At 37.6% G+C, this 16192-nt stretch overlaps 2 protein-coding genes across 3 annotated transcripts; one reads left to right on the top strand and one right to left on the bottom strand.

Annotated features, from left to right (window-relative positions):
- Positions 1 to 491: 491 nt before the first annotated feature.
- Positions 492 to 3362, bottom strand: sowahab (sosondowah ankyrin repeat domain family member Ab). The gene is given in 2 exon segments (XM_077532300.1): positions 492 to 2608; positions 2610 to 3362. Coding segments are annotated over 2 exon segments (1095 nt in total). The 5' UTR covers positions 2979 to 3362; the 3' UTR covers positions 492 to 1882.
- Positions 3363 to 5170: 1808 nt separating this feature from the next.
- On the top strand, positions 5171 to 15942 carry LOC144025708 (septin-8-A-like). 2 transcript variants are annotated; one of them, XM_077531997.1, is made up of 10 exons: positions 5171 to 5420; positions 7755 to 7869; positions 7986 to 8181; positions 8334 to 8520; positions 8599 to 8760; positions 9474 to 9570; positions 9653 to 9821; positions 10927 to 11059; positions 11132 to 11319; positions 13204 to 13774. In XM_077531997.1, the coding sequence occupies exons 1-10, from the start codon at positions 5367 to 5369 to the stop codon at positions 13205 to 13207; spliced, it is 1305 nt and encodes a 434-aa protein (XP_077388123.1). In that variant the 5' UTR covers positions 5171 to 5366; the 3' UTR covers positions 13208 to 13774. The 2 variants fall into 2 exon arrangements, with proteins under 2 accessions (XP_077388123.1, XP_077388122.1); XM_077531996.1 differs by lacking the exon at positions 13204 to 13774 and adding an exon at positions 15097 to 15942 and having other exon boundaries at positions 5173 to 5420.
- Positions 15943 to 16192: the final 250 nt, after the last annotated feature.

Raw genomic sequence — 16192 nt, 5'->3', positions numbered from 1 at the left:
GAGCCCCTCCAAATTTTCACCTAAACAGGCCTATTGGTGAAATCAGGAAATCCGCTGTCATTGTTTTGCCGCCATCTTGTGGCATTTTGGTACATATGTTGAAGTGAGTTGAGGAGAGACAGCTTTATTTTAAAAAAACAAACAAAAAAACCTCAAAAGATTATGTGTGGTGCTGCTATAGTAACCCATCATGCACACAGTACTTTGCAAAAAAAAAAAAAAAAAAAAAAAAAAAAAAAAGACTACCAGGACATTTTTGATGGTGGTGATTGGCACACTACACATAACCATATTGTATTGGTTCAATTCCAAGTAAAACTATGTCAAGACTGGAACATCTCATTTGCTCTTGAGCAATTAGTCAGACCAATTTCAATGAAAAAAAAAAAAAAAAAGTCATGTGTGTTTATTCTCTAATCAATAACATACTTCTATGCGGAGCGAATGAGGCCCATGTGCCTCTGCGTAACAAACTCCATAGAAAACCCCTCAAAATGCAAATGCAAATTTAATGGATTTAGTTCCATGAAAACGTTATAAAATATCACAGAACATTCATACTCATAGGTAGGAAAGTGGCGAGGATAAAATTATGAATATACACAGATTTCGTAAATACATAGAAGTTATGCACAGATAAACAATAACAACAAACAAACAAGTGCTGCATTTCACATTTGTAATTTAGGTTACTCCCCGATAAGGGATCTAAAGTGCGACTACAAAAGCACAACCACAATTTACCACCAGGTATCTTTTTCGTCTTTCATCCAAATGAACCAAATGGATGAAAGCACAATCGTTCAGCTTCTCTAACCAGCTGGAAATCAATAGCTCATCATTGGTGTAAAAACTACGGCCCAGGGGCCATTTGCGGGCCGCCGTACCATTTTTCAGTGGCCCTCGACATATGCTAAAAATGGCATTTGACTCAGTTCAAATAAAATAAACAAGACAAAAATGTTTGGAGATGGTCAAACTAAGAAGGGAGTGTATTAAAAAAAAAAGGTTATTTTAGTTAACTAAAACTAATGAAAAAACTAAAACTAAAATAAAAAAACAACATTTTTACCGAAATAAAATAAAAACGAAAATGCTTTTTAAAAAAACGAAAACTAACTGAAACTACATTTTATGTTTACAAAACTAACTAAAACTAACTATAATTATAGCAAACATGTCCTTTGTTTTAGTCTTTGGTAATTAATTTAATGCATGAGCCTTTGGGGATGATTTTAAATGTGATTTTTAGTATATTTATTTTTATATAAACCAGAATAATGACGCTTGAAAGTATGTCACACAGAAGTGACGTCATCTAGCAGCAGCCAATAGAAAAACACCTTAAGACGTTGCACCCATGGTGTTTTTTAAATATGGCGCACAAGTAATACACGCAAAAAACTAATACTAATACTGAAACTAACAAACTAAACTAAAACTAAGCATTTTTTTTAAAGAACTAAACTAATAAAAACTAACAGAACCACCTTGAAACCTAATAAAAACTAACTAAAATGAAAAATTCCAAAACTATAATAATAACCCTACTGCCATATTACAAATAAATTGATTTATACACTGCAGCATTTTTCTAAATATGCAAAAGCACAAATAAATTATTTGCACAATTTTTAGGACTAAACACAATTTCTCTTCATAACATTATGTGGCCCTTGCGTCCTTCTGATTTTCTGTATATGGCCCTCAAATGAAAAAGTTTGGACACCCCTGGTCTATATAGTAAGTGTGAAGTTATATGGACTTTAAACTGTATTTCGAGGAGATCGAATAAATCCTCTGACTACAAAAACAGAGAAGCCAAATCCAATCTCTGGAAAAGGTAAATAACATACACAAGCTAAGCAACGATCGTTGAGTCTCACTCGTCGTGAGTGAATCGTGTTGCATGCTTCTGCTTCCTGTGAGGCTGGAACAGCTTACTGATAGTGTTGAGACCTTTGGGCTGCTCCTGATAATCCTCGTCATCCATTTTACACCAGTCTTTAGATAGCTGCCCACCTCCCACGAGGGCCATGACCTCCTCAGACACCCCCGCCCCCAGGTAGTGGCGGGCCTTCTTGCCGTCGTTGTCCCTCTCGTCCACACTGGCTCCGTAACGTCGCACCAGCAGAAGCATGACCTCCGCGTGCCCGTGTATGGTGGCGATGTGGAGAGGCGTGTAGCCCCCGTGGGCTTTGCTGTTGACGTTAACGTGTGCCCCTCTCCTCCGGGTGACCTCCATCAGCTTGCGGACCATCTCGCCGTTACCGTCCTTGGCGGCCCAGTGTAGCGCCGTGAAGCCTGACATGAAGTCCTTCTTCTGGGCCAGGCGGACGTCCTGAAGCAGCATGGCGTGGACGTGCCCCCACAGCCCGGCGGCACACTTCACCAGCCACTCGTGGGCCAGGGGGTCCAGGGGTACCGACCCACAGCACTCGGCTTCATCTGCATGACTGCTTGGCCAACTTTGTGGGGCTCTGTCATCATTACAAACTGGAAGATGAGGTTGGGATGCAGAATTTGGTTTCTCTTGTGGTGCAGCAGGAGAGGTGACTGCTACTACGGCAAACACAGCTCCTGATGATCTGCTATCTAATTGATCTCTACAAACGTTCAACACTAAGAGTCGTGTCTGACTTACTTCTTTGCGACCAGTAGCGCGCATTGTTATCGTTCTCCACTTCTGAACGACCGAGTTGCAAAGTCGAGTTGGAGCAGGACAAAAAAGTCTCGTGCAGCGCGTCTTTCACAAAATCCTGGTACCGCTTCTTCACCGCCACGAACTTCACCCCGTCCGTCTGCCGAACCACAGCCACGCTGTTGACCAACTTCTTGAACAGCTCCCTATTGTGTTGCTTTTCGGCGGGCGAGCCGCTGTGGATGAGAGAGCCGAAGTGGCCGAGCAGTTCGGAGTTCCGCACTTTGCCGCCCCGCTCCAGTAAAAAAGACAAAACCGACTCCTGGGTTAAAGCCATAGCGTTGAAATCGACTGGGGTGTGAGGAGAAATACAAAATCGGCGCAGCGTAGGCTGGGATTATCTCGTTTTGAGCGTGCGCTTCAACCTGCAGCTTCCGGCCCCGCCCCCTCCCATCACTGCTCTCTCTCTCTCTCTCTCTCTCTCTCTCTCTCTCTCTCTCTCTCTCTCTCATTCCATTTCGTGTGCATCATCAGTTACTTGACAAAAAAAAAACACACCAAACATATAGAAATAGTCATGAAAGTGGAATTACGTACTGTAACATGATCTCATGAGAACCAAAACAAGATTTTAAAACTGTGGATTATTGTCATCGAAAAGGCTGACTGTAGTGTATTTATTAGTTGTATTACTGAGTACATGCAAGGAGACCGATATGGTGTATCGTCTTTTAAAGGGATACTTGACTTTAGCCATTTTTGGCAGCCAAACATGAATATTTTGTCTATAATACAAGTGATATTTTCATTATTTTTCATGTACAATTAGTACCTTTAAAAACACATTTTGCAACTTGCTGTCGACTGAAAATGACATCACAAGGGCTCAGATAACCAATCACAGCTCAGCTTGTGAATGTCACATGACCAAACCTAGAAAACAGGTGAGCTGTGACTGGTTACCTGGCCCCTTGTGGTCTCATTTTCAGTCGACAGCAGGTTGGAAAATTTGTTTTTAAAGGTACTAATTGTACACAAAAAAATAATGAAAACATCAAATTTATTATAGGCAAAATATTAACTTTTTCTTGCTATAATGGGCTAAATAAGTGAAGTATCCCTTTTCATGAGAATAACAATACGAAATGTGCTGTTTTTATAGTTTACATAAAAAAGGTTTCGCGTTAATGCCATAAAAATAATGACACAGAGAAATTCTCAAGTAAATTGGTTGAGAATCTGCTGATGTAAAAAAAAGTGATTGGAATCAGGATTTCCCATGGCTGCATTCATATAATATGAAATAGGTTGTAAGGAGATATGATTAAAATTAAAATGCATAATAGGGGAAACTATATAGATAGTATGGATGTCATGATAATGACAATATTGTGATATTGCGAAATTAAAACTGCCACAATATATTGTCGTCTTCATGTCATGATATTAAAAGCAGCATCTGTTAAAAAAAAAAAAAGTCAGGTTGATTTTCATTTATGCAGTTCTTGCACGCTCTTGTGTCTAGTTTCTTAGTGCAATTGAATTTTCATAAAGCATGTTTTGGCCCTTCTGTTTAAAATCCACGCTAATAGTCAGCTGAAGAACGTAATATGCTTGTGAACTGAGTCAATATGTGAAGGAATGTGTGATTGCATTAGCAAGCGCCTCAATATTAAGTGTTATTGGAGATTGTAGGTTGTTTATATGCATTGCTGTAATGTACAAAAGCACAATATTGTGTTGTTGTTGTGTTTTTTTTTTTTTTACAATGTTGTGACTTTTTTGTATCACCAATCTCCCCTCAATATCGTGATTATTATTGTATCGTGACCTTCATATCGTATTGTGATGTTTGTATACCGTTACGTCCCTAATAATAGATTAATAAAGGGACTTTTGTATCTAACTGCACTACAAAAAGAAATGTATTTATTATAGGCTCAAAACACAAATGCTAGCACCCAATATGATTTATTGTTGATCAATCTACATTCATGGACTACTTTGTTTTGTTCATATGCTTAACATAAATATTACAATTAAACAGACTTGGTAACTCCAGTCACAAAATACCTTGAAAGAACATTAAAAATGTCCCAGCTAGTTTTGATAAAATAGAGTTTAAAAAAAAATATATAGTTTGGAGATGAATTATCTGGTAATAAATAATAATAAATATATAATAAACAAACAAATACACAAATAAATAAATAGTGCTAATAAAAATGTAGTGTCTCAAAACCGTTTGCTGGGGGAAAAAAGGTTTACCAATTTATTTTGAACTTAAGAAATAACTTGAGGAAACATACTAATCAGTTTGTTTTGAATTGAAGATAAGATTTACGTACAATATGCTACATCTGAGTTTGAATAAGCTTTGGTCTTCGGTCTTTAATATTTTCCACTTAATTTTGATCACGTGTGTAGCTAACCTTTCGTTTAAAATCCTGTCCTTATCCACTCATTACAATCATGGCGGGCAACGGTTTTGACCACATAGCTCGTTTGCCATGGCAACAGCTACATCCAGAGGCCCAGACTGGGAAAACAGTTCGTTTATGGGGATTACTCAGACAAGCACAACAACCTCCAGTGTGCACTAGTGACGCTGCACTGGGCTCGTCTCGTTCACAAAGTAGGAGGAGGGCTGTCATCATGTCGTCCTCCGGTACTCGCGGGGTGTTGCCTCCAAGTGGCCATATTTGAAAAGTAGCGTGCGTCCGTGATGAGGAGGGAGACACTTGTGACCATGGCGGCCAGCGAGGTGGACGTTTTCGCCGTGAGTATGACAATCTATCATACGCACTCGAGTGTATGCACGAATGGATGATGGGGGTGTTTTGAGAGCGCGTGTGCACAATGACTCGGGGATAAATGCGGATTTTCTCCCGCGGCTGCACTTTATGAGAAATGATGCGTTGTCGTTTCAAAATAGGAGACATCTCTTTTTTTTGTGCGTGTTCATAAATCCGTGCACGCCGCTTTGCTTTCGACCTAGCATGCACAATCGAATCATGCGTCAACCACTCGTTTGAATGAAACACGGGACAGCACACAGCGACGCAGTTAAGAGGATAAATGGCAGCAGAGTCAAGTGACTTGCTTTAACATTCGGCAATTGCTCTGCGACTTATGACAAATATGTATGGGAAGCCGTTGGAGCACATATTCCACTTTCCGCCTACTATTACACAATTAGATCTTTTAATATAGTATTGTACAGCACTAGTAACATGCAGACTATTCTGGACCCTGTTCGCAGCACAAAAATGGCTTTTTTGATGCCATGCCAAAGTTGTCCTATCAGTATGCAGAAACGTCAATGCACTAGTCGAATGACTAGGACATATTATGACTGTCATGTAATGTTTTTGTCAACTGTATGACATTCTGCACGCTAGTATAGGACATACATGTCACTAATGATGCAAAACTGTGCACTAGTTGATTTCTCTGCACTACTAGCGAAACACTAGTTGTGAATTAGTAGAATTTTATCATGTCACCAAGCTCACATTTGTCAACTAGTTGACAGTTTTGCCTCAGTTTGACCTGTTTTAAGCTCAATTTGCATTTATATACAGCACTTTGTTTCAGCTGTGGTTGTTTTTAAAGTGCTCTATAAATAAAGTTGAGTTGAAACAAAGAGCATACTAGTACACGGACCTTAAGCTGGATATTGACTAAATGCTTTTAAGAGGATAAGTGGCAGCCAAATCAAATGAGTTGCTTTAAAATTCAGCCATGCTCTAGACTTTCTGACAAATATGAGGTTTAAGAGGATGCTTTACAAACATGGCATCCAGAACTGCGAGGACTGGGTGGCTGATGGGTACCACCAGGCTAGCAGCTTGGATAGCCTCCCATCCCGTGAAACAACATCGAGATAAAGAGCTCTTTGTATGTGTGTGTTGAAGAGGCCGAGACAGATGAATGTTGTATTGAACACATCCCGGTCCTCATGCTGAGCACTTGCAAATGCCAGTTTTCTCATCAAGCATGGACCAGCACATCTCACTATGCATACACAACATACACAACACTGCAGCTCAACTGGTAGTCTATCAATAAACAGCAAACAAGACGATCAGTAAATTTACTAGGACACTTGTTAGGGTTAGGGCATGTCACTTACTAATAAAACCACATAGATGTTGCAATTTTGCACAAATGACAGTGACAGACAATCTATATCATTATTGTATGTTACTTTATGTATTATTCGATAATAATAATAAAAATAACTAGAGCTGTCAAAATTAATCGATTAATCAACAAGTAATCAATTATCAAATTAATGGGCAACTATTTTAATAATCAAGTAATCGTTTGGAGTCATTTTTAAAATTTCAGCACATCAACAGTAATTGTTCTACTGATTTCTGTAGTCCTTGATGAAAGAAGACTGGTTAGCTTCTGTGTTCAATCAAAATAAGACATTTGCAAACATCTGATTTTAGTTTGGAAAACAATGACCGAACCCGTAACATAGTACAACAGCAATCCACCTTTTTTTTTAATCACTATATGAATATGAAGTACAAAATAAACACCAATCACTGGTTAGTAAACACTAATCAGGGAAAAACTGCTTTTGTAATACAGTTTAATGCACAATTAAAATAAATCCAATAGGTCAATTAATTAATTAAATAATTGATAGATTAAATCCTGCTTTTTACACCTACGAAAAACAATGCCTATTGGTTCATTTTATACTGTACATCTTATTGACATATATTGTGAAAGGACATTGTGAGGTTTTTAGTTTGAGGAAAAACAGGAATTCATTAGCTAGGCTATTGATGTTATCCTATTTATATTATTAATATTGCTGTCACTATCGAATATTTTTATAATTTATTAATAAAAGGATTCATTCACATTCAAATGATTCAATAATCAGCCAAAACTGACCTCTTGAAATGCTTCCTGCTTTCATTCTTCGGTAAAATTTTATGTCAAACAAAATTATGTGCTGCCATCTAGTGGTTGACCGTTGAATACAGTCAAAATAAACAGGCGGCAGAACAAAATAGATGAACAATTCTGTATATAAAAAACAAATCCCGTGACGGAGTGCGTTTTACTATAATGCGTTCCATCACTTCAGAATGAAGACAAACGTACCTTGGAGCTCGGGGGCCACGTGGGCTTCGACAGTCTTCCAGATCAGTTGGTCAGCAAATCAGTCGCACAAGGCTTCAGCTTCAACATCCTCTGCATAGGCAAGTCAAAGCGCAACATTATTACAGTATTACCACACATTTATTTTGTATTACTCCTCTTTTCGTCCTTCACACCTGTTCACCACCTGCCATTTCTTTGTGTGCTCCTCCTATAGGGGAGACAGGCATCGGCAAATCCACCTTAATGAACACCCTTTTCAATACAAGGTTTGAAAATGAAGAGGCCAGCCACTATGAGAAAGACGTGCTTCTGCGACCGCACACGTACGACCTGCAGGAGAGCAACGTCAACCTCAAGCTGACCATCGTGCACACTGTCGGCTTCGGGGACCAGATCAACAAAGAAGAAAGGTGATGGTGAAACAGTATAGAAAATGTACAGTCATGTGAAGAACTTGTAACTAGTTTTTTTTGTCATATAACTGGAAGAAAAAAATGTGAGTGACTGCTAGAACCTTTCTTATATAATGAACATAAACAAGAATGTGTTTTTCCCTTTGCAGCTATAAACCCATCGTCGAGTATATTGACACTCAGTTTGAAACGTACCTCGAAGAGGAGCTAAAAATAAAACGCTCCCTGTGCAATTTCCATGACACGAGAATCCACATCTGCCTCTATTTCATCGCTCCCAACGGCCACTCCCTCAAGTCTCTGGATCTCGTCACCATGAAGAAGCTCGACAGCAAGGTGACCAGTGACCACAGAACTGTGTGTTTTTATTCCCGCTTAGTACAATTGGTCACATTTGCTGTTTTCGCTTTGCAGGTGAACGTCATCCCTGTCATCGCAAAGGCAGACACGGTGTCCAGGAGTGAACTGGACAAGTTAAAGATCAAGATTATGAGCGAACTGGTCAGCAACGGAGTGCAGATTTACCAGTTTCCCACTGAGGATGAGGCTGTGGCCGAGATCAACTCCTCCATGAATGTGGGGGCTCTCACAGGCACACACTCAGTCACTCACCACCCCCCAAAAAATTACTGACAATATATTCTATGCAGCCCCACTAGTCCAAATGCAGGGAGTCCTCGAGTTACGTCGGCGTTCCGTTCGTACGCTAGCGATGTAACCCGAATTTCGACTTACGTCGAATTTCCCCATTAAAGTCAATATTTACATCAAAATAATTTGCATTAAAAAAAAATCAAAAATACATTTTTATCAGTGTCAGACGGCGCCCATTTTGTCACTTGCTGTCATCTTCAGCCGACAGCAAAATGGCAGCCCCCCGAGATGGATAAAATGGCTAGATTTTGCTGCATAACTCATATTCCGCAAATGTAATATTAATCAGAATGTCATGTTTAGACTAGTGAGGTCGCATATAACATATTATGGTCCACAAATTTGTAAAGTTTGACTTCCACTTTAACAATTCCAAACGTCAAATGAAGTCATCACCAATTGTTTGTTTTAGTTTTGGGCTCCCGTTATGTGCTAGGAAGAGCCACTAGATGGCGCTGGTTCCTTTGTAAGAGGAGTTGCCACCCCTTTGGGGGTCCATGAGATAGTATAGAGGTTTCTTGACCATGGATTTACATATTTTGCACCATTTCCTGCCATCAAATGATGCTAAATATTCGTCAATAGAGCACAATGACTTTGAATGTGACAGTGGTGCTTTTCATCTTCTACTACAGACTCACCTGCCGTTTGCTGTCGTTGGCAGTGTGGAAGACGTCAAAGTAGGCAATAAAATGGTCAAAGCAAGACTGTACCCTTGGGGATCAGTACAGGGTGAGTCCAACTCCCTCATCTAAAGTCTCCACGTGTTAAAAAGCCATTCAAGATTCTGAATTTCTTACCTTTTGTCCGCTAGTGGAGAATGAGAACCATTGTGATTTTGTGAAACTGAGGGAGATGCTTCTGCGTGTGAACATGGAGGATCTTCGTGAGCAAACGCACACTCGTCACTATGAGCTCTACCGCCGCTGCAAGTTGGAGGAGATGGGCTTCAAGGACGCAGACCCCAACAGCCAGTCGTTCAGGTGAGATAAGGCTTAAATAATCTTGGCACAAGGAAACTATTGTTTGCTGTTCATCTCGGTCTGGGTTGTTGTAAGTAGCGGTACTAGTACTAACATTTGTTATCTCAGCAGAAGACATTGTATTTCCAATGACTTGTTTATTTTGTAGTAGGACTGGGAATTGAAATTTATGATTTCGAATTTGTCCTCGTATGATCATAAAAACATCATAATCGAAGAAAACCTATTAATGTGCCAAACGACGCGGTGTGTTTTCAAGTTCCTATGTTGTGAAAGCACCATGAATGCATCATATTACTTGCGCAGAAAGTGTGTGGCGAAAATTATTCTACTCTTTAAGCTATTTAATGACACCCGAGGTTTAGTTTACTATAAAACTAAACACAGAACAAAAAGAATTATGCACGTTTTACATTTAAATACAAGACATGCTTTGTTGTAGAAATAACACCAGTGCTAATGCTAGCAGTCAATGTAAAACCCCATTCACATGCTAATAAAAAATTAGCATTGAGTTTCAGGAGTGATATTCCGTCAAATAATGAATATACAAACACAAAGCCTGTAGTATTACGTACAGAAAGGTAATATAACAATACTTAAAGGCATACATTCTTCCTAATTTGTGAAAAATTAGCTAATAAAGATAAATCACAACTTTTTTTCTTCTACTCCTCTTATTTTGATCTGTTTGCTCCATGCACACGGTGCCACACTGCCCCTAAGAGGCCAAGGCGCACACAGCAAGAACAGCCAGTATTTATTTTTCTTTATTGTTTTTTATTTCTATTATTATTTTTTTTAAATATATGATTATTTTACTTTGTTACTAATTTATATTCTGGTTGTTGTTTCAAATTATATTTTAAGTGAGGTTTTGTTAGTTGAATAAACACAAAGTTTTGACACTTATGAATTAAATGTGATTTCAATATTCATAAAAAATAATCATAATTTTTCTTTCCCCATAATCGCCCGGCCCTACTTCATAGTGCTATTCACTCTTAACTCCATCACTCTAGTGTGTAAATTAATTTTTGTGACACTCTTTGACAATGAGTATCACATAAAAGGAATACAAAAACGCAACTAACATAATCTGCAGCCTGCAGGAGACATATGAAGCCAAGAGGAAGGAGTTCATTCGAGAACTGCAACACCAGGAGGAAGTCATGAGGCAGATGTTTGTCAACAAAGTTAAGGAGACCGAAGCAGAGCTGAAAGAAAAGGAAAAAGAGGTGACGCTTACACAACTGAGAACACATCAGGGAACGTTTGCTCAGTTTTTCCAACGTTGATTTGTTCTCCAGCTCCACGAGAGGTTCGAGCAGCTCAAACGGCTGCACCAGGAAGAAAAGAAGAACTTGGAGGAGAAACGACGGGAGCTGGAGGAGGAGATGAACGCTTTCAACAGGAGGAGGGTTGCTGCAGAGACACTGATGGGCCAGGCTCTCCAAGGTGCTTCTCAACCTCTCAAGAAGGACAAGGACAAGAAAAAGTAAGTCCATCTTTCGTTCATTTTTTTGGGGTATTAATTATTAGATTTGCTTTATTAAAAAAAACAATAATAATTAATAAAAAACAAAACACTTATCTGGAAACGTTGAACAGCTCCCAAATCATCTACAGTAATTTGGAAAATTATTATAAATTAAAATTATTATTAATTAGAAAATTATCCAATTTCATGTAATTGGTCTGAAAAATATTAGCTACAGTTTTTGCTAAACAGATTTTATAGTCCTCAAAACACATTAGAAAAGTATATATATTTATATATATATATATATGTATATATATATATATATATATATATATATATATATATATATATATATACTTAGTTTTTATTAGTTTTAGTTATTTAATAAATGCTTAGTTTGAGTTAGTTTCAGTAGTAGTTTTTTTTTTTTTAAATGTGTATTACTTGTGCGCAATATTAAAAAAAACACCATGGGAGCGATGTCATCCGAAGGTGCTTTTCTATTGGCTGCTGCTAAATGACGTCACTTCTGTGTGACACACTTTCAAATGTCCTTATTCCGGTTGATATTATCTCATTCAAACCCAAAACCGTGGAAATACATTTTCTTTTTTAAATAATTTGTCCTTTATTCCCAATAACTTATTTATATGTTTTGTTGTTTTTTTATGCAAGAGCATACAGAAGGCTTTGATGCAGCTTCTGATATGAAGAGGTGGCTTAAAGCAATGGTAGTTATTACAAAAAAAAAAAACGACCAGCAGATGGCAGCAGAGTATAAGAGATCAGCCAAGATCATGTTGCAATAAGCTCTTTTTGTGAATGTGAATGAATATCGATGAAACTTAACTGTATTCTAATGCTAATTGCTACAAAATGGAAATGGATACAAATATATATTTGTTCCTGGTGAAAGAAGAGAATGCCAATATTTCTTTTGGTAGGTTCCATGTTTTTATAGCAACAGAATAATATTCTGTGGGCCTTGCAAAATCAGTCCAAATCCAGTAAAACAGTTGCTTCACTGAAAATGGCTTGGAGTGAATGAGTTAAAATAAATCTACTTAAAATCACATTTAAAAATCATCCCCAAAGGCTCATCCATTAAATTACCCATTTTTGCTATAATTATAGTTAGTTTTGTAAACATAAAATGTAGTTTTAGTTAAGTTTTTGTTTTTTTAACACATTCATTGCCAGACCAGCAGAAAAAAATGCATCATTTGATTTCTTTTTACGTCAATGGCAGTGAATGAGTTAAAATGCATTTTCGTTTTTATTTTATTTCGCTGACGAATTATTATTTTTTTTTTTAATTAATTTTATTTAATTTTTTTTTGGTAGTTTTAGTTAACTAAAATAGCCTTGCCTTAGAGGTTCCACAGCACACCATGGGTAAGAAAAATAAGGATACGTTAAAAGGCTCTCATGCAAGCGTGTCCGGTATTCTCCGCGGTAGCCAATGTGGACGGGACGTGATTAATGAGGTAGTGACATCCTCCCAGGAGCCATGTATTGCTCAGATACTGATCCAGGGACAGATTGAGAGTGACACTATGTGCCCAGACACAGTAGAATGTGTCACAGTTTAAGACACAGCCTGATGCTTCAGTCTCTGCGGGCTGACCTGCCAGACGGTACCGGGCAGGGGCAATTGTGTTTACATGCGACTGGTCTCACTGTTGACACGGATGACCTCAACAGTTCCAAATTATTTTGCACAGGAGGACGCACCATATGTCAGGAGGAATTATGTGCAGGAAATATACACACCTGATGGTCAGGATTAAAACAGTGAGCTGTAAAGACCAAGAGTTTACACTGCGTAAGCCCTGGAAGACAGATTACATTGTTTGTTTGTTTACCTCCCGCTATATTTTGTTGTTGTCCCCGTTTCAGTTGATTGACAGAAAAATCATCCAGGGAAGCCATGAATGTGTCCGCCATCAACGTCGGTCAGCCTGAATATGAATGCGCCTGATGTAATCCACTGTTTACTTAACGGATGATAACGCTAGCTTTGCTCACTGTATTGACGCTGACTCTGCGAGACACATCAAAACAAATCAATGGAGTGTTCTCAATGCTTGTAGTGGCTGTTATTTTATGTTCTTGCCATGAATGTGTGCTAACATGCTCAGTCGGCTGTTCACAATGAAGTGTTCTGTGTATTTTTCGTGTATTCATTTTATGATATTAAGTTATCATCTCTTGATTGATGGTTGTACAATAGAGTTCAGAATCTGATTTGGAATATTTTATGTACAGAAAGCTAAAACACCCCTGGTCACATCATAAGGTACACTTGCACAATTGAATGAGATTCAAAACAGTGTGTATAAGGTTCAGTTGCCAGGCTTTAAAGAGATACTTCACTTATTTAGCCCTTTATAGCAATAAAAAGTTCATATTTTGTCTATAATTAATTTGATACTTTCATTATTTTTCACGTACAATTAGTACCTTTCAAAATACATTTTGCAACTTGCTGTCGACTGAAAATGACATCACAAGGGCTCAGGTAACCAATCACAGCTCACCTGTTATCTAGGTTTGGTCATGTGACATTCACAAGCTGAGCTGTGATTGGTTACCTGAGCCCTTGTGATGTCATTTTCAGTCGACAGCAAGTTGCAAAATGTGTTTTTATAGGTACTAATTGTACGTGAAAAATAATGAAAATATCACATTTATTATAGGTAAAATATTATATTAGTATAATATTATATATTAGTATCCATTTAATGATAAAGTCGACCAATATAGGTTTTCACAATCTTTTTCCACCATAAATGTGATGACCTGTACAACTCAATTGAAAAAAAATGAAGTCTCACTTTTTATGCTACAAAAACCTAGCATGTTAGGTGCAAATATACTGCCAGAACGATTCATTTCATAATAAAATAAAACGTTTTACAAAATATTAGCTATATGTGTAGTGAAGTTCCGTTATAAGCTGCTGCAAATTACAATAATAAGCACATTGTTAAAGTGGAAGTCAACCTTAAACATTTCTTGACAATAATATGTTGTATGTGACCTCACTAGTCTAAACATGACATTCTGATTAATATTACATTTTTGGAATAAGAGTTATGAAGCAAAATCCAGCCGTTTTTATCCATCACATGGGGGAGCCATTTTGCTACTTGCTGTCGACTGAAGATGACATCACAGTTGATCAATATTCAATATTATATATATTCAGGCCTCAGGCAACAACCAATCAGAGTTCACCTGTTTTCTGAAGCTACGCTGCGATTGATTGTTACTAAGACGTGAGCAACATTGTGATCTTCAGTCGACAGCAAGTGGCAAAATGGCCGCCTCCTGAGATGGATAAAAATGGCTGGATGTTGCTGCTTGACTCATATTTCACTAACACAATATTAACCACAATAGCATATTTAGACTAGTGGGGCTGCATATAACATATTATTGTCAAACTAATGGGGTTGACTTCCCCTGTAATACTTTTCTAATTCGGATAATGAAATTTAATCTTTAAAAAAAAAAAAAAAAAAAAAAAAGAAGCAGAATTTATGTGTTGGATCTCATTAGAATGTGTAAGCGGCCCCAATGCAATCTCCACTAAGTGTACCTCATAACAAAAGCTTCTTGCTGCAGTTACTCTTTTTAATACCAAATGTGACCCTAGCATTTTAGTGTATTAACAGGTGCGCCTTGAAAAACAATTAGCTAAATTGCATTTTTGGCTTCACTAACAACTAACAAATAACTCGCTGTGTGTCGAATATATTGCTCATGTTTTGTCTTTTCTTCCTTTAGCTTCTTTAGTCTTCCCTCTGCGTGTTCCTTAACCTCGTCCAGGAATTTGAATTAGAGGACTTTCTACTAACGACGCCGACGTGAAGTGACAGACGGACAAGCAAGTGTATTATTTTTGACACTTGAAATGAGCACTTTTAAGAGAAATGCACTTAAATGGCTGGGGATGAATTGCCAAGAGTATTCGTCGTGTGTTCTACTCTCTGCTATGTAGCATGGAAATGTGCATGACATATAACCATCTCTCCAAGAATCAAACTTCCATTAATAGAGAAGTCCTTGTATTAAATGTGCCCTTCCTTCATTTTACCATGTACTTTTGACTGAATACACTGTGAAATGATACTGTATATATACCATAAACAACATGGATTTATTGGTAACAAAAATAGTTAGGCTTTTTTTTAAATTATTATTATTTTTCCATATGATGCAGATACTACAATAGGCTTTCATTAGCAAAATCAGTACTTTGTCTACTAACAGTTATAACTGGAAATGTGTATTTAACTTATGATCTGATTCAATAAAACAGTTCTGCCATCAATTCTGCATAGAAATATGACCATTGAACTATTTTTAAACATTAGAAATACTGTCTTGAACTTCAGCTATGACCTGGGAGGATGCAAGATCATCTCCAGTAAGTATAAATATGAATAAATATAAGCAAAATTGTACATTTTAAAATGAAGCAGCATATATTGAGCTGTTTTATGAATGTACATTTTATGATGCTTGTGTAGAGTCATGGTTGATAAAATTGTCAGAACAATAATTTATATTTAAGATCAAATGCTTGATATGTGTTGGCCATTTTATGTAATAAAGACTAACTTTAATGAATATGTACCTTGTTTGGTCTGTAATTTGACATCAAAACAAGAATGTGCCTTAAAGAAAATAGCTGTTGAGTGAGAAACGAACTGACCTGCTTCTACGCTGTTCCAGAAAGTTCCCACTAGGAGTCCATGTTGATCAAACAAAGTCCATGTTGGAAAAGGGGTCAGCAAGTCTTAGCCACGATGTCATTTTGCTGTACTGAATTTCAGTAAATAATATTTTCAGAGACGTTAAATTAGAGTTTGATAATATG

The sequence above is a fragment of the Festucalex cinctus genome, chromosome 9 (genome assembly GCF_051991245.1).
Source record: "Festucalex cinctus isolate MCC-2025b chromosome 9, RoL_Fcin_1.0, whole genome shotgun sequence".
In the NCBI taxonomy this organism is placed as follows: domain Eukaryota; kingdom Metazoa; phylum Chordata; class Actinopteri; order Syngnathiformes; family Syngnathidae; genus Festucalex; species Festucalex cinctus.
Note: the sequence above shows the minus strand (reverse complement) of the source record. Positions and strands in the feature narration are given on the sequence as shown.